This window comes from Geosmithia morbida (assembly GCF_012550715.1).
Source record: "Geosmithia morbida isolate 1262 chromosome Unknown scaffold_12, whole genome shotgun sequence".
NCBI classification, from domain to species: Eukaryota; Fungi; Ascomycota; class Sordariomycetes; order Hypocreales; family Bionectriaceae; genus Geosmithia; species Geosmithia morbida.
Genome location: NW_023336199.1, coordinates 698,312 through 715,858, shown reverse-complemented (window position 1 = coordinate 715,858; position 17,547 = coordinate 698,312). Strand labels below are relative to the sequence as shown.

The 17,547-nt window shown below is 52.8% G+C and overlaps 6 protein-coding genes across 6 annotated transcripts; 4 read left to right on the top strand and 2 right to left on the bottom strand.

Moving 5' to 3' along the window:
* Positions 1-477: 477 nt before the first annotated feature.
* Positions 478-1,039, top strand: GMORB2_2289 (Dynamin central region; the record flags this gene model as incomplete). The annotated part of the gene is made up of 2 exons (XM_035464269.1): positions 478-555; positions 644-1,039. The coding sequence occupies 2 exons, from the start codon at positions 478-480 to the stop codon at positions 1,037-1,039; spliced, it is 474 nt and encodes a 157-aa protein (XP_035319979.1).
* A 3,471-nt stretch (positions 1,040-4,510) lies between these two features.
* GMORB2_2288 (FAD/FMN-containing dehydrogenase) lies at positions 4,511-6,251 on the top strand (the record flags this gene model as incomplete). Its single annotated transcript, XM_035464268.1, has 4 exons — positions 4,511-4,759; positions 4,822-5,519; positions 5,656-5,867; positions 5,977-6,251. The coding sequence occupies 4 exons, from the start codon at positions 4,511-4,513 to the stop codon at positions 6,249-6,251; spliced, it is 1,434 nt and encodes a 477-aa protein (XP_035319978.1).
* Positions 6,252-7,939: 1,688 nt separating this feature from the next.
* Positions 7,940-8,226, top strand: GMORB2_2287 (Stress-induced bacterial acidophilic repeat motif; the record flags this gene model as incomplete). Its single annotated transcript, XM_035464267.1, has 2 exons — positions 7,940-8,053; positions 8,113-8,226. The coding sequence occupies 2 exons, from the start codon at positions 7,940-7,942 to the stop codon at positions 8,224-8,226; spliced, it is 228 nt and encodes a 75-aa protein (XP_035319977.1).
* A 1,949-nt stretch (positions 8,227-10,175) lies between these two features.
* Positions 10,176-11,809, top strand: GMORB2_2286 (Fatty acid desaturase; the record flags this gene model as incomplete). Its single annotated transcript, XM_035464266.1, has 3 exons — positions 10,176-10,326; positions 10,544-11,397; positions 11,492-11,809. 3 exons carry the CDS (start codon positions 10,176-10,178, stop codon positions 11,807-11,809), a joined length of 1,323 nt encoding a protein of 440 aa, XP_035319976.1.
* Positions 11,810-12,883: 1,074 nt separating this feature from the next.
* On the bottom strand, positions 12,884-13,918 carry GMORB2_2285 (uncharacterized protein; the record flags this gene model as incomplete). Its single annotated transcript, XM_035464265.1, has 3 exons — positions 12,884-12,893; positions 13,074-13,286; positions 13,908-13,918. The coding sequence occupies 3 exons, from the start codon at positions 13,916-13,918 to the stop codon at positions 12,884-12,886; spliced, it is 234 nt and encodes a 77-aa protein (XP_035319975.1).
* A 1,037-nt stretch (positions 13,919-14,955) lies between these two features.
* GMORB2_2284 (uncharacterized protein) lies at positions 14,956-16,033 on the bottom strand (the record flags this gene model as incomplete). Its single annotated transcript, XM_035464264.1, has 2 exons — positions 14,956-15,628; positions 15,756-16,033. 2 exons carry the CDS (start codon positions 16,031-16,033, stop codon positions 14,956-14,958), a joined length of 951 nt encoding a protein of 316 aa, XP_035319974.1.
* Positions 16,034-17,547: the final 1,514 nt, after the last annotated feature.

The window sequence follows — 17,547 nt, the reverse complement described above, 5'->3', positions numbered from 1 at the left end:
GCTTCCCACTTCCCTGATGGATACCACCGTGGCCAAGTCAAGAGAGCACAACGAACTCTTCGATATTATCGATGAGCTCAATTCTCAGGGAATAAGCCAGTACGTCGATTTACCAAAGATCGCTGTCTGCGGTGACCAGTCGTTGGGAAGGAGTTTCGTGCTGGAGGCTATATCGGGCATGTCATTCCCGACGGAGGACAACCTCTGTACGAGATTCCCCACAGCGCTCGTTCTTCGACGAGCTCCCAGAAAAAAAGAGAGCTCCTGCAATGTGTCGATCATGCCCGGCTTTGATCGCTCTGAGCCTGAAAAAGGATATCTGCAGAAGTTCAGCCGTATCATCTCCATCGCATCTCTGAACCTGGGAGATGCCGTCGAGGAAGCCAAGAAAGCCGTGGGCATCTCCGACGCCCGACGGTTCAGCAACGATGTACTCAGAGTTGAGCTCAGCAGTCCAACACTACCTCTCACCTCACAATGACCGACCTTCCGGGCCTATTCAGCGCCCAAAGCGGAGGCCAGTCAACCGAGGGCTCCGAAATCGTTCGGGCCGCGGTGAGGACATACGCAGAGGGGCCACGGAGCATCGTCCTGGCTGTAGTGTCACTTTGCGAACCAACTGGTAACGAACCGGACCACCGAGGTTGATCGTCACGGCCACCGGACCGTGGGTCTCATCACCGAGCCAGACGACCTATACAGAGACTATGGCCTCGAGGCCTTCTTCCTAGACTTGGCGAAGAACAAGAATACTGTCTTCGGCCGTGGCTGGCATGTTCTCCGCAACCGCAGCCCCGATGAGAGGGGCCGTACGACGGCACAGCGCGACGAAGCCGAGCGCGACTTCTTCTCGAAATCGCCGTGGAATTCTCTCCGCAGGGGACAAGTTGGAGTGGAAACACCCGAGCCGAGGTCGACCGACCTGCCGCGGGAGCAAATCACGGTGCAGCTTCCAAGCTTCGCAGACGAGGCCGTCTCGGGGATATCGGACGCCAAGTCCACGCTGCAGCGGCTTGGATCACCAAGAGACACCATCTGAGGACAGCGTCGATACCTGGTAGGGGCTAGCGGAGCTTTCGAGTCTCTGGCACACGCTGCCGTGTACGGGACGCATTCCATCCCGAGTTCCTCGGGGACCCATTCACCGACGAAGGAGCCTCTAAGCATGTCTGTGCTGCTGTCCGGCCGGCGACGTCTGGCAGATTTCTCTACGACGATGGTTGATCGAGGCCAGTCTCGACGAATCATCGACACAGATCAGCACTATGGACGCGGCGCCGGCAGAGTGTCTAGGAGTGACTACGCCGTCGAAGTCAATGAGCTGATTTGGCGGACAAGAGGCCGAGAGCTTCCCGGAAAGCTCAACCCCCCTCATCATCGACACGCTCTCTGTGCAGCGGTGCGAGCCCCGGAGAGAATTGGCTGAGGAGTGCCTGGGCGACGTCTTCACAGCCACCCATATCTTGGCGGAGCACAGTCTGGGTAGAGTGACGACCCCTGAGACGAGGAATGCTATTCTCCAGAAGACGGACGAGGGTATTACAGCAGCTGAACAGCGCCTGGGCGAAAAGGTTGGAGAGACTATTGATCAGCTCTACTCTACCCATCCAATGACCCGCAACCGCTACCTGACGGATACTGCTCAGCAAAAGTCAGCACCGAAGGCAGAAGGAGAGGGAGCTGGAAACATTCGTTGCCGGGTGCAAGATACGCAGAGCGGACGCCTTGGGGTGGGAAGCAGACGTCCATGCAGAAATACCCGTCAACATCTCTGACCTCCAGACGGTACTTTCCAAGCACCTGGAAAAGGACATGGTGGACGAGATGGACGAGATGGACGACGAAGAGGTATCTCAGCCCGCGCACGAGACAGAAGCGGTGGCGTCCGGCCGAGTTTGGTACGAGGACAAGAGACGGGTTCTCGAACATGCGCTCGAGGAACTCAGGAGGCTCGTCCGTCCATATCATGGTATGTCGCGCCGAATACGTCAAATATAGGGTTGGGAAACCCTTCAGCATGCATGTGCTGCCATCGTGCTAACAGCTCTCGCAGCATCCATCGCCACCCAGACGCGTGGCAAAGTGAAGGGAGAATCAGCACATGCCTCCAGTCCAACGACAAGGAACGAATATGGTTCATGCAGTGAAAAAAATAGAAGAGCTTAGTGTTGAAGATCAAAAGGGGGGACGGGGGGGGGGGTTGGGTTTGTGTCCGAGATCCAACCAAGGAAAAGGACCAAGAAGACAAAAAACCAGAGAGAGAAACACCTAGAATCCCTCTAAGGGGGATTCTAAGTATGAGTAAGCAATGAGCTGAGAGCTGAAAGGGAAGACATGAAGGACCTGATATAGAAGGGATCCTTGATACCACGAGTTAGAGAACAGCCCTATGATAAGTCCAGGTGTCATTAGTCAATCATACCATAGCTTAGATAAGCGGGACTCGACCATGAAACCGTCGAGTGCGGCACCGCAGCAAGAATGCAAGAATAAGAACCCTCGACACTGCTAAACACCTGACCTACCTCGAATATGAGTTGAGAAAAAGTGTTTATAGTGTTTCATTCTCATCAATATTTCATCTCATCTAGCTATATCTAAATATCTTCTCGCTATAAACACTCTCCCACCGTTCCTCTCATACGGATCTTGCCCATATGTCGATCCTGTCGACTATCGTACCGTCAGACTCGACACCGTCCCCGTCAGAACACACAGCACAGGGGCAGCTGCCTCTGTGCCGACGAATACGGCAGAAGAGTATGACACCGTCCCTCCGTCGTCTACCATCTGACGGCGTGTTTCCCTTGATCCTTGATAGAGCTAAGCTACTATAGAGGCATAGGAGGATGGATGGGAAGAGGAGGTATAGCTCAACCTCTCCGATACGATAATCTACTGAATCGAGGCCGGCATGAATATGAATTGGTAGTGGCATATAGAATGCTAATTAGACTGTTTCATACTATTTATACGGTTCAGTAGAGAATCGTCCAAAGATGCTCTAGTCTTGATTTCAGTTGAATGTATATTTGGGTAGAGTCGCAGTGCCCCCCCCCAACTACCATCTTCATATATATAATACCGTCAGGGACCCCAGGAGACTTTTATGATCGCTGTCTATTCGTATCCAGAGGGGGGGAGGGGGGCTTGTCTCGAGTACGCTCTCTCTTTGTACTTGTCTAACCTCCCCTGACTTTATTGTGGCAAGATGCAGTATTGCTGTCCGGCGCATGAATGCTCGTCAGGAGTTGATCCACATGCGAATTTCCTCCGCCCAGCCATCTTACGCCGCCAACGCGGTGGAGGTCCTATAATTATGTACAGGCGATCTCGTCGCCCGCGTTTTGGCACTCTGACAAGTGGCGAAAGTCCCTCACAAGGGTCACCCTGTCATCCGGTTGGCCTCTGCTGTGCATCTGTGCATTGATTTCTCCTGACTACTCTTATCTTGGAAGGTAGTTCTAGTTCTGCGGACCGGCCGCGGTTGGATAAGGGTCCCGCATCCTCTGCATCGTCCCGCGTCCTCTGCATCGTCCCGCTTCCCCTGCGTCGTCCCGCTCTCTCTTGGTTCTCTCGAGAGAAGCAAGCGGCTGCGGGATACCACTCGCTCATCTGCACGATGAAATCTGCACAGAGAAGCCTTGGGTCGTGCTGACGACAGGACCAAGTGCACCAGAACAGAGTCCTCCCCTTTCATCCAGGCATGCCGAGGTTCGTAGAGTGACCGGATCCACTCTATAGATCTCTCCCTCATTACGCCGCTATCCGGCCGAGTCATCGCTCTTCTCCATCTTAGTCTCTTCTGTGGGGAACAGGCTAGTAACCCACTGAGCATCGCTGGTTCGTCTCGCTCTCGATCTCGCTTTCGCTCTCGCCTCGTTCCTTCCATGGGTATTCGATCCCATGGATATTTTCAAATGAATTAATATGTACCGACGACTAAACATCGTTTGGAGGAACAAGCTTATGCAAGGTGGCACGTTATAGTCACTGCCCCGGACAGCCACGGCAGCCATTGCCGTCTTGGTACCATTATCCACTTTTGCAGAGAAGAGACTACTCCGTACATGTACATGTAATCCGCACATGTAATCCGTACATGTACATGTAATCCTCAAGGAGCAGCGAGAGCGAGAGCGACTCTAGATATACGGAAGATGCTATGCTGCACCGCCTTCCGCGTGCTCCGACTCAGGCTCGAGGTGTTTAGCCTAGCCACGGTGTCGATCCTTCCAATGTTTTTGCGGCTAACCGTTTAGTGTGTCTCGTGTGTGAGAGCGTCAGTGTCTTAAAAAGGAGGGCCTTGCCCGTCTTCATGTCGTCGTAGCCGGTTCAGCCAGATACCACTTCCTCATCATTCACATTCCTCCTCCAGACGCCTTGACCGCACCCTCGAAGAAGAAGAAGAAGAAGAAGAAGAAGAAGAAAGATGCGAACTTCAGTGGTTCGGCTTCTGGCCGCGACTGGCCTTGGGCCGGTGGCCGAGGCTTCGACCGAGTCCGTCCCCATGGTCAGTCTGCAGACCGGTGCCGACTGTGCCTGCACCAAGCTGGCTGCCGAATTCGAGGCCAGCTCGGTTCTGTTCGCGGAATCGACCAACTACACGACCCAGACCTTGGCCTACTGGGACAAGCGAGCCGTCTTGGAGCCGAAATGCATCTTCCTCCCCACCAGCGCGGAAGACGTTGCTACCGCCGTCAAGACGTTCGCCTCCTGCGGTACCCAGTTCGCCGTCCGTGGTGGCGGACACATGAACGTAAGTCCGTCCGATCTCAGGGGCAGACCGTCGCCGTATGCTCACATCCCTGGCCTGTGCAGAACCCGGGTTCGAACAGTATAGAGGGCGGTGTCCTGCTCGCGTTCGACAACATGGCGACCGTCCGAGTCTCGGCCGACAACAATACTGTCCATGTCGGCCCCGGAGCTAGATGGGAAGACGTCTATTCCGGCCTGGACCCCTACGGTCTCTACTGTGTCGGCGGTCGCATGAAGACCATCGGCGTCGCTGGTCTGGAGCTGATCGGCGGATTCCACTACTTCAACAACAAGTATGGCATGTCGATGGACAATGTCGCCAGCTACGACGTCGTCCTCGGCAACGGCACCCAGGTCACCGCCAATGCCACCTCCCATCCCGACCTCTTCTGGGGTCTCAAGGGTGGCTCCAGCAACTTTGGCATCGTCACCAATTTCGAGATCAAGACCCTACCCATCACGAAGGTCAGCACGACGATACAGGTATTCGATGACTCTGCGATGCGGGACTTTATCGAAGCCACCGTCAACCTGGCTCTGCGAGACGGACCCGACATCGCCGCAGGCAGCATCATCACAATCTCTCGCAACGTCACGACAGGGACTACTTCTGCCCTGCTGCTCGGCGTGCAGGAGGGAGAGGAATCACCACCTTCGCGTTTCTCCGGCTTCTCCGCCATCCCTTCGACGTCGAGCCAGAACAATGTCTCGAAGCCGATCGAATGGCACTCCAAGCTAGATTCGCCATTCCAGCTTTCTCGGTATGATGAATATAACCCCCCCAAGACTCAATACCTCTCTCTCTCTCTCTCTCTCTCTCATATATATATGTATATATATATATGACATCATGCCGTCACATGTGAGAACACGAGTACTCACCTTCATCTTTTGCAGTGTTCAATTCGGCCATGGGACGATAAAGCCTAATGCCGCGCAACTATACCGGATCTTTGAGTCGTGGAGGGATGCGGTCGACGACATTGCCGATGTCGAGGGCGTCAACCCGACCTTTGTACTCAACCTCCTCCCGAAGAGTGCCCTGAGCGTGGCGAAGAACAATGGTATCGGAAACACCTGGGGCCTGGAGGATGACCAGGCTTATATACGTAAGCAACCCTAACCCCTAACCCCCAGCCCCAACCCCCAACCCCCAACCCCTCACTATTTGACTGAGCCTTCGTTTGAGACATGCCAAGCTGACTCTCCTCGATCTAGTGTGGCAGCTGGTGACCAACTGGGACAATGCTGTCGACGATATCCGCATCACCAACTGGGCTCGCAGGATCATCGACCATTGGCAGGCGGACAATGAGGCCAAGGGTCTCGCACACCCGTTCCTCTACGCCGGCGATGCTGCCGAATACCAGGACGTATTTGCGACCTTCCCCTCGGAAAGCCGGAAAAGAATGAACCTCGTCCGCAAGGAGTATGACCCTCTGGAGGTATTCTCTCGCCTGAACTGGGGAGGGTTCAAGTTGTTCACCATCTAGCGGCGTTCCGTCGCGCGAGTTCATGACTGATAATTGCATTTCGCTATCCGCCTAGCGCGATGATGTCAGGAATGACTCGGGTAGTAGGGTCAAGGCCCTTCTGAAATGTTCTGTATAGTTAATACTTCTTCTTCTTCTTCTTCTAATCCGGCCGTTTAGGGAGATGCTATCCCTGATCTTGGCTGTTTGCCGACAGTCCCGACTTGGACCTCTCGAGCCGGAGTATCGCAGTCTCCAACTTCATCTTTGCTGCGGTTGACGGCGGTGGGACAAGGTTGGTTCCGATATATAGACTCAATGAATAGACTTGTTGTCCTTTTGCTTCTGATCTGATTGCATCATTGTCATCGCCGCTAGTGTTGTTATTATTGTTGTTATCATCATCATTGCTGCTGCTGCTGCTGCTGCTGCTGCTGCTGCTGTTGTTGTTGTTGTTGTTGTTGTTGTTGTACGGGTAGGATGCAGATGTCGAGGCAGTGTGCGGGGAAGGAGACTCCAGACCCGTGATTGTCGTGAAGAGATCAAGGAAAGTGAGATGGACAGAGGATTCCGGAGCGGTATCAATGCCCTCTTTCTTAATCTGAAATAAATCTCTCTCGCCTCGGGCCAGCTAAAAGTATCAAGTATCAACGCAGATGGGGTTGGGGTTGGGGTGGGCAGTCGGCTATCGCTACTAGATAATATATATTCACTTTATATCTGCTTTGCATTCTTCACCTCACCTTCACTTCATGTTTACTCTACATTCTACTTCACAGCAGATTGCCCAGAGGGATCGAAGATACTCGTGAGGGTTCTTGTCGACTTCTCAATCTCCTCGAGGCCACCGGGGAGGGGGGGGGGCGGGGGCGGCAGACTCGCAACGTCGCGATGCCACGGGAGCGTCGGCATGGAAGACGGCGCGGGCGTGTGTTCGATGAAAGTCATGGATGGATACGGCTGCCACATGTAGGCGTAGAACCAATATAGGTCGAGGTATCGTCTCGAAATCGGGAGGAATGATAATGATATGCAGAGGTTCGCAGGTCTGGGCCGATACATGAATCCGTGGCGTATTCCGCGGCGTATTATTAATATGTGGCTCAGGGGTGTGGCATATTAAATCAAGCAATTATTCGATATCAATTTCACACACTCATCGGCCCAGGATGTATTACTAGCAGGCTATGACCGCTGCATTCACGTCTACGGGTCATCATCGCGTTGCTGTCGCCAGCAGGAAGCACACAGGCTGAACCTGACGTCACACCAGGGCCTCGTATTCCCACCGTATAAACTAACAGCATAACCACATCGTCATGAAGAGGACGGACTCCGAAGCGAGATCTCGATCATCAATCTTACTTTTAGAAAGAGAATGTCATGGATTCATTCCTCAGGGAGTGCGCAGCAGGTAAAAGTCATATCTACGTCAATACTATGCAATGCAGGCTCGATGCCTTCATCTAACCATCATCTATTATATCATAGATGATGACGAGATGTTGTGATATCCCGTTCAAAAAGAAAGAAGTCGAAAATTATAAATAGTTGGAGAGTGCCTGCATGTCTAACGGTTTTTATCTTCTCTAAACATCAGAATCACAGCATCATAATACCCAACTGGTCTCTCGAGCAGAAAATGGCTGACAGCAACCCTGGAAACTTCGCCAACCGGTAATATTCTATCCCAACCCCCCCTTCCCAACATGATCGAGACGACTGACATTCGAATCAGCCCAAAGGAGGAGGTGAAGAACATCGCCTCCAAGGGTGGTAAAACAAGTCAAGGCGGCTTCGCTGATATGGACGCCGATAAGCAGGTTTGTCAGGTGGAATTCCCAGATATGAACAGCCTCACACTCATCAAAAAAAATCGCAGCATGACATATCTTCTGAAGGAGGGCAGAAGTCCTCCGGATCCTTTGAGCCCGGGAGCCAAAAGGCAAGCGAGGCCGGCCGCAAGGGAGGCCTGAACAGTGGCCGCGCGGAATAACACGGCACTGGGAGGTGAAAAGGCGACGAACGTCGTGTATAGCAGTACGGATCGGTGTATACTCTTACCTGCTGGCAGTTGACAATATCCGTCTCCGGCCTACACAACAGTTCTCACTGAGCTTGAATGTGGTCGTGTATGGACGTGGTACTGACATGGGTGGGCCTTGGGAGGAATAAAGAGAGGATGATCAGAGGGTTGGGATATATCAGTCGCATCCAAATAGCTCTCAAGAGGTTAGGAGTAGGATCAGGAGGATTAGGACCAGGCAAAAGACTACGAAAAAAGGAACAAGGAGGATGTGAAGCTGTCAAGAATGTGAACAGGTGTCCCAACAAAAGTGACGGCCAAGCAGATATCGCTCGGCAACCTGTGAGCCATCCATCTCCGGCCCCCCTTTTTCTCTTTCCCTCCCCGACCTCCTCTCCTCTCTCTATACAGCTTCAAGATGTAGCAGCTCGCTTCCAAATCCTTCTCTCTGCCCAAGGCCTCTTCCGACTCATACATCACCTTGACAGTTCCCTGTGGCTTCTGTAGCTTTCATGGCCTCTGTCTTCTGATGACTTCCGTGGCTCGTCTATGATGCCCGAGTCTTAGATCCACAGATCAATGGGCACTGATCCGACTGCTCTTGTGGCTTCGTCTACCGCTCTGCCAGGAAGGTGTCTATGCATCGTCAGGGGGAGATACACCAGCTGCAGTTGACGGACGGACGTCTCCTCCAGAGACCGGGTCGAGGTACTCTTCCTCTGGGGCCTTGCGCCGGGGTGCCAAGTCTGGGGGTGTAGCTTACAAGGATACTAGGACCTGGAAATCCACGTGGCAGAGACGTTTGGCAATAAAGTCTTGACGCTAGGAGCCGATAGCCGGCATGGCGTTTTTTTTTTTTTTTTAGCCAACTTACCTGACAAGCCATTATTCCCATTGATGAAGCGGTCAAGGGGTTGGACGGACCGGGGGGGGTTCGATATACATGCATGTACAACCAAAGGTCACGGCCAAGCAGATGGCCGACAACTGCGACCATCGACAAGGGACCTTGACAGAAGACGCGCGTACGAGAAAGAATCAAGGAAAATGTCGTATGGCAAGTAAAAGCTAGCTAGCGAGACTTACGAGGTATTCATATTGGTATTGGTAGAATGGAGAGGGTGCGCCAAGGTCGGCCCATCGGGCGGATGATCCAGTTTTACGAAAGAGGTAATACATACGAGTACTCATACAAACTGTGCGGCCGACATGCCCAGTAATAAGGGTTCAATGTTGCATCCTCTCTCATCTTCTCTTGCAAAACGGAGAGCATTACTCGTATTACCTGTCATGTTCCTCCTGCAGGGTTGGTGAGAGTGCTGCAGTATATATTATGACTATATGACCATGTATCGTCGTATGGTACGGGGTACAGTAATAATACTAGTATGACTCCGTACTTGTACAGAGTACCCGGTATTAAGAAGTGACGGGTATTATTCAATGCCCAGCGGCAATAATTTCCAATCAGTCCACGCACTCAATCCCGTCGTGCGATTTTCAAGGGTTCAACTTGTATTTTCCTTCTTCTCGTTCTCGGCCCCCTATTTTTTCTTCTTTTTAAGATTACACGTACGAGCACGGTTTTACATACGGAGTAATACAATATTAATACACATTATATGAAATATCTCCCAAATTCCCATCTCCCCCCCCGTTTAGGAGCCTCTAGAAGTAGAAGTGATTTGATGGGAACCCACTCTCTCTCTTCACGATGTTGAAGAAAGGAGTCAGTTTACATATCTGATCCGACTTTCTTCTGTTTCCCTCCTTCCCCTTTCCCCCCCCCCCCCTTAAGTGTTGCTTTGTAGGGTAAGTCATTGTTCTTTCTTTTCTTCTAATTCTTGAGTTTTTCATTCATCTCTGTTCTGGAAAGAGAGCGAGGAAAGCTCCAGGGATTGAACAGGGGGAGAAAAAAAATGGCAAGTGGTGTGGTTTACGACGCGAACCTCACAAGATCCGACGTACTCGTCCTCAAGAATATCGAAGCCGACATTTACAATCACCGACATGAGGAGACGCTCGACGCTAGTGGTGATGGGGATGCTCCCAAGTCGAGAGCCGGAACTGGTAAGCTTCAGTCTCATCCTGTCGTTGCTTGGCATCGGAGACCGGACACCTCCCCCCTCCCTCCCTTCCATGCAATATCACACTGCTGCTCGGCCGGACAGGTACCGTACACACACACACACACACACACACACACACACACACACACACACACACATACACACACACACACACATACACACACACAAACTTTCATGGCCCTGACGATGATGCGCAGCACCGGCAGACCGAGACGACGACGATGAGGCGACGGTCCAGACGCTGAGGGACCTCAACAACCCGAAGAGCGAGCAGTTCGAGCCGACAGTCTTCACCAGCTGGGACCTCTCCACGCTGAACCTGAACCCCTTCCTCGACCAGTGGCTGCTGCGGCCGTACGTGAGGGCGGCAAGGGGCCTCCTCCGGGTCGAGACCGACGTGGTGATGCTGACGCACCTGATGCTGTACCTGACCACCTCGGTGCCGAGCGCGGCCTACCTCTTCCTCGGCGGCGGCGGCGGCTTCAACTGGGTTCACGGCCTGCTCCACGCCGCCATGCAGATCAGCTACATGGGCTCGTACACGCTCATGATGCACCAGCACATACACATGCGCGGGATCCTGCACCGCCGCCTCGCCTGGATCGACGCGCTGTTCCCGTACCTGACGGACCCGCTGATGGGCCACTCGTGGAACTCGTACTTCTACCACCACGTCAAGCACCACCACGTCGAGGGTAACGGGCCAGGCGACCTCTCGTCCACCATGCGCTACCAGCGCGACGACATCTGCCACTTCCTCCGCTACGTCGGCCGCTTCTACTTCCTCGTCTGGCTCGACCTGCCGCTCTACTTCTTCCGCAAGCGCAAGCCCCTCCTGGCCGCCAAGGTCATGTTCTGGGAGTGGGGGTTCTGCGCCTCCCTCTACCTGCTGTACACCGTCAACCCCAGGGCCACCACCTGCGTCTTCCTCATCCCCTTCTTCCTCCTGAGGGCCGGTCTGATGGTCGGAAACTGGGGTCAGCACGCCTTTGTCGATAACGTAGAGCCCGACTCTGACTATCGCTCCAGTATAACCCTGATTGACGTTCCCGTAAGCAAACCCCCCCCGCGCCCACAAGTGAGCGGAAAATCTGTGTACGCTGACGAGGAAACACATCCGAGGCGGGGCGAGAAAAAAAATTCAGAGTAATCGTCACTGCTTCAATGATGGCTATCACACCTCCCACCACCTTAACCCGATGCGTCACTGGCGAGACCACCCAGCCGCTTTCGTCAAGGCAAAGAAGCTCTACGCTTCCCACGACGCCCTGGTCTTCCACGAGATCGACTACATCATGATTACCGTGCGTCTCATGATGAAGGACTACGATACCCTGGCCCGGCGCATGGTTCCTATCGGCGACCAGATTGGCCTGTCGATGAAAGAGCGTGCCGAGATGCTGAGGAGTCGCACGCGCCAGTTCACCGCCGAGGAGATGCGCGAGAAATACAACTTGACGTGATGCGAACTCGACCTTTGCTAGTCTTTTTCTTCTTCTTTCCTCTTCCTTCTTTTCCTTCGAGGGGTTGCTAAAGGGTGAGATCTCATCTGGGAAAGAGCATCATGTAGACATGACATCTAGTTTTCGACTTCCCCCGCATCCTCGGGAATTAGAGAAAAACGTAGATCATGGAGGAAACATAAAGACGTCGAATAGTAACGTGGAGTCTCGAAGGGAAAGGAACCGATAGGACATGCACGTAATAATAATATTGAACGAAACTCCCCCCGGACTCCGGGTCCCGGCCCGTGTCTTGGCTCTCGGACCCTCGGGTTTCTTGGTCCTACTCGGTGAGTCCGTATTGTCATAGCTAGGTCCAATGTCGTGCTTTTCTTTTCTTTTCTTTTTTTTTTTTTAAAAAAAAAAAAAAAAAGTCTTTCAAATTTATTTCACCCCACACCGCACAGCGCACATCCCCCATCCACACACGTTGGGCCCCGGATGTCCGTTTGTAGGCTATGGGAGCTTCTGGGACGGTGAAGAAATTCCGCGACAGGATGGATGTCGCTCCGATGCTGCTGACAGCGTGCCGGGTGGGAGAGAGTCAGCTCTGCGTCGCGTTGCCCGGGGGGGCGAGGGAAACTGCTCTGTACGTGTAGTTGGGAGATGTCGGGTACGATAGATCAGTGGAAAGATTGCCGTCGTCGACCGGTGATGCTGTATGTGGTTGGCACGATGAGGCATGATATGAGTTGCTTGATGTTTGGGTGAGACGGTCGACGCGGGCTCCCTCTCTCCCCCTCGTACGTACACCTTCCGCATCGACCACGGCATCTACACATCATCGCAGCATTAATGCCTTACGGCGGGCGTGTGCGGAAGCTTGGACTGGGGAGACTGGGACTTGGTTGGTTTTGCCAGTATGCCCCCTCACGGAATGCCATGTATCTGATTACCTACTCCACGACAGTAGACTAACCCCCCGGTTGGCTGGGACAGAATCGAAGTTTTGTTGACCGGATGGTGATGATCGATCTAGCGGCCCTCCCCCCCCCCCCGAAGCATTCCTTTTTATTTTCCGTCATGCTCTTAATACTAGTTGCTTCTGGATGTGCATGTCAATAACGCCATACACACATGCACGCATACATACATCCACACATCCACACATCCCACACACACACATATCCACACACACACACACACACACACATATATATATATATATATATATATATATATAAGAGAAAATCCTGCTTTTCGGTGCCACTTTATCGTTCTCTACCTGCCCGATGCATTTCTCGTCGTGGTGTAAAGGACAGCAGCGATAGGTGGCGTTGCGGGCAGGCACCCGAGCTGCCTGCCCGATTGCTCGGCAGGGTCTTTTGGTGTGTTGTCGTGATTCCTCCTCAACTCGACGGCATTACCACCGACGGCTTTCGAGCCGTCATCGTAGTCATACAGCAATGGTGGCAGCAACGCTGTGGGAGATGCCATGCTGCGGGAGATCGGGTGCTCTTCCCTCCATAGACGGCCGTCGGTAGTTGAGCGGATCTCTCTGTCGGGCGTGAGAGTGCATTTGCATAAATGGGTGAGTGGGGGCGAGTTGAGTTGGAGAGCTTCATTCGTTTTTCCCGTCCCTCTGCATGATGATATTACATCACCCTGCACAGGTCAGGTCCACTGCAGATGCTGAGAGACATGCAGCCGGAGCCATGAGTCCGGAGAGCATCATGTGTGTGCGTGTGTGCGTGCGTGCGTGCGTGCGTGTGTGTGTGGATATAGAGTGGGTGTTGTCGTCTGTGGCGCGCGGGACGGCAGAGAGGAAGGAGGAGGAAGGGAAGGGGAGAGCAGGAAGGAAAGGCGGATATGGGCAATAGATAGCCGACCAGCAGGAAAAATACAAGCCATCAATTCTGAAGTGGCGACAGAAAGGGAGAGAGAGAGAGAGAGAGCTAAAAGGGTTGCCACTTGTGACATCGCGGAGTCACGACATTTCAGATGCATGCACTCCTTTTGTGAGGCATTCATCAGACCCTGATGGGTAGGATGGACAAGACAGACAAGGTTGTATTATTACATGTATCGATGACCGGTCCACTGGTTTATTGGACTCAACCGGATGGACATTGGAACCGTTCCTGCACTTACTACTACGTTGATGAGGGTGTTTTATTATTATGATTGTATGTTTGTCATTGCCATCATCCCTTATCTTCAACGTCACTGCTAGGTTAGGAATGCAACCCCCCCCCTTTCTTCTTTCGTTTTTTTCCTCTAGTCTTCTTTACCAGCAGTTGATCAAGATGGACTCGTTTTTGTCCTCATGAATTTCAAATGAGCTAGACCCTAGACCTAATAGCTGAATGAGAAAGAGAAAAAAAAAAAAAGAGAAACCTGAGAAAGTAACACGCCATCATGTGCCAATGGTCTGAAATGCAATGTCTCGGAGATTCTGAGCACGTGGGCGGACATGGACAAGACAGGATAAGATGAGTTCAGTAAAAAAAATGGGGCAGAGACAAAAAAAAGAGACCTAGGACGCGCATGAGGGGAGGGGTGAAGACGAGGCACGCGGAGGAGGGGTCCGTTAGCGAACAATGGGCCTCCCCTCCTCCCCTCCCCTCCCCCTTCAGCTCGCGTGTCTGCTTTGTCGCGCGCGGGCTGCCTCTTGCCTAGGCTTTCCTTCCATGAGAAGAGAGGAGGTAGATGAGAAGAGAAGAAGCGGATGAGAGAGATGAACAGTTGGATGAGGATGAGAAGAAGATGAAAAAAATGGTAGATGATGGATGGATGTTCCTTCCCGTTGATAATATGCCTGCCGAATATGAAAGATGTAAAATAAAAAAGAGTATATGAAAGAGATAGATATATATATATATATGAAAACATGGCTGGTTGATATGAGAGTATCCGAAGCGCTTCCCTCTCTTGATGAAATTTTTTGTTCCTTTTTTTGTTTGTTTTTTTTTTGCTCTTGTTGTCTTTGCAGTTGAATGTGTTGGTATCAATATCCCCGAATATAGAAAAAAAAGTGAAGAGGAATAAGAAAACAGATGGAAGAAGAATAAGGGGAAGAGAAGAGGAGAAGAAAACGCCGGTAACTTTTCTGTAATGTGGTCGCGGTAAAATCATGTTTTGGAAGTCAGGAGAACAAGGAGGAGAGATCAGCGGCTGATGGTGGGCGTGACGAGCTCGATACTCTTGGGCCTGGAGTGATATCCGGGATGCCTGGAGGGCAGTGGACGATCAGCAGTGGCGGATCCGAGGTCGTAGTAGCCCCCGTCGTAGGCGGCGTCGTACGTCGAGGACAGGTAAAAGGCCGAAGGTCGCGAGTACGACGTTGCCGGGCTTTGGTGCTGGTACGAGTAGAGGTCGGAGCCGGCGGCGGCACCGGCGCCGGGACCGGCACCAAAGGGCCAGACGCTGCTGCTCGCCGTGCTGCTGCCCGAGGGGGAGGGCGGGCTGGGGGGGCGACCGTTGAGGCTGAGGGACCGGAGGGCGGCCATGGCGGACGAGGAAGCGGACGAGGAGCCGCCGTAGCCGTAGCCGTAGCCGTGGACGGCGGTGCCTGGGGTGCGGGGTGGGGAGGCGCCGAACATGACGGAGGGGGGTCGAGACGGTGAGGCCTGGGGGATGATGTCCTTCGGTTGGGAGTCGTCGGCCGAGTAGAAGGCGTGGCCGTGGCCGTGGCCGCGACCGTCGGTGCCGTTGCACGACCGGGGCATCGAGGCCGAGACGGCGGCGGACGAGTACGACTGGTCGACCCGGCGGCAGGTCTCGGAGCAGTAGATGGAGCCGTGCTGGTGGTAGGGGACGAATTGCTTCTCGCACGTCATGCTAGTCGTTTTGGGTTCCCCGGGTCAGCCACATGATGCGACGGTGGTATGGAGCATTGCATGAGGGAGGAGAGGTAGAGCAGGACGGGAGAGAGGGGGGGGGGAGAGGGAGGGGAGGAAAGACTCACCAGAACTGAGGGAAGCTCTCTCGCTCGTCGTCCCAGGCGTCTAGACGGTCCCTCTCACGCTCGCGAGGGCCCTTGCCCAGCTTCTGGGCGTTGACGGGGGTCTGACGCCTGGACATGTTTGGTCGCCGAGGCTTGGACATGTCTGAGACTGTGACGGTTTTGGTAGAGACTGTATTTGTGCTGTCCGTTACCGATGTGTTGTTGTTGTTGTTGCTGCTGCTGCTGTTGTTGTTGTAGTTGTGGCCAGACTTGCGACGCTGGTGGTGAGGCTGAGGCATGATGATGGTGTGTGTGTGTGTGTGCGTGCGGAGTGGGCCAGGCCTCTTTAAATAAGATCAACGGTGGTGTACCTTTTTCTTCTTCTTTCTCCACGGTAATAACACGATAGAGGGGGAGGGGAGGGGGAGGGGAGGGGGAGGTAGAGATAGGAAGAATGGAGAAAGATAGCGGGTAGAGGGGGAAGACGAGAAAAGAAAGAGAGAAGAGAAAGATGTAAGGAAGGGGAGATAGGAAGAGAGAAGAGAGCGCAGAAGGTTGTATGTATGACTGCGGTATGTGTGTGGGTGGGTTCTTGGGTTCTCTCTTATCAGATGAGTGAGATTGGTGTGAGGAGGGAAGGAGGGAAGGAGAGAAGGAGCGGGCAAAAAAATAAAAAATAAAACAATAAAACAATCTATAGAAAAGGGAAGAGGGGAAGAACGGTTGCAACCAGGCTGCAGGGGAAAAGAGGAAGAGGAGAGAAGAAAAGATGGGAAAGAAGAGAAAATAGCGAGAGATGCTGCTGCTGATCACTCTCTCGTCCAGGCCGACGTCGCTATCGTGGGGGGGTGGACAAGGTAACAACTCCGTCCGTGTGAGTGCGTATGTGTGTGTGTGTGGGTGGGTGGGGGGATGGGAGGCGTTGATCAGATGTGCGGACCCTGAGAGGTAACTAGCTATACCAATACGACGCGGTCGAGGGGGGGCAGGTGACTGGTAGAATGATTCCGATCGGCGAGGACGAGGTGTATGTATATATATATATGTGTGTGTGTGTGTGTATATATAGTCTTGGGAAGTGAATGAGTCCTCCCCTTTCTTCTCTGTCCGTCTCGTCTCTCTTCTTGTCGGAAAAAAGTTGGGTCTTGTGGTCGTAGTTCGAGGAGTTCGAGGATAATATATATATAGTCTCTGGAACGTCCTCGAGAGACCCTTCCTTTGTTTTCTCTCTTCCGGTAAATATTGCTGGTGGGGGGGGGGGGGGGGGGATGGATGGATTGGAGGAGGAGGAGAAGGAGGAGGATGGATGGATGGATGGATTATGACGAAATGATGCTGCTGGTCCCTTGATGGTTTTTTTCTTCTTCCCTTTCTTTCTTCGTCGCAGGAAATAAATTGATAGAAGAAGAAGAAGAGGTTGAAATGAGGGATTGAAGTCGTCGATATCCAAGTGTTGAATAAAAGAGAGAGAGAGTGTGTGAGAGAGAGAGTGTGTGTGTATGTGTGAGAGAGAGAGAGAGAAGAGGACGGAGGAGGGGAGGAGGGATCAGAAGAGAGAGTAGAGGATGAAAGAAGGCGGTGGGAAGCAAAAGAGTTGAAATAGAGAAGACGATGAGAGAAGGAATGATGACACAATCTCGAGACTGAATGATGGCGGGCCACGCAACTTTTCAGGCCAGGCACGACTTTTTTTTTTCTGCTAGTAACTCGGCAAGTGTATGTCGTAGTCGAGTATTATTATTAGACCCTTGATGGTTCCGTCTGAGCGACCACTGCCACCACGTATCTGACTTTTTTTTTTTTTTTTTTTTTT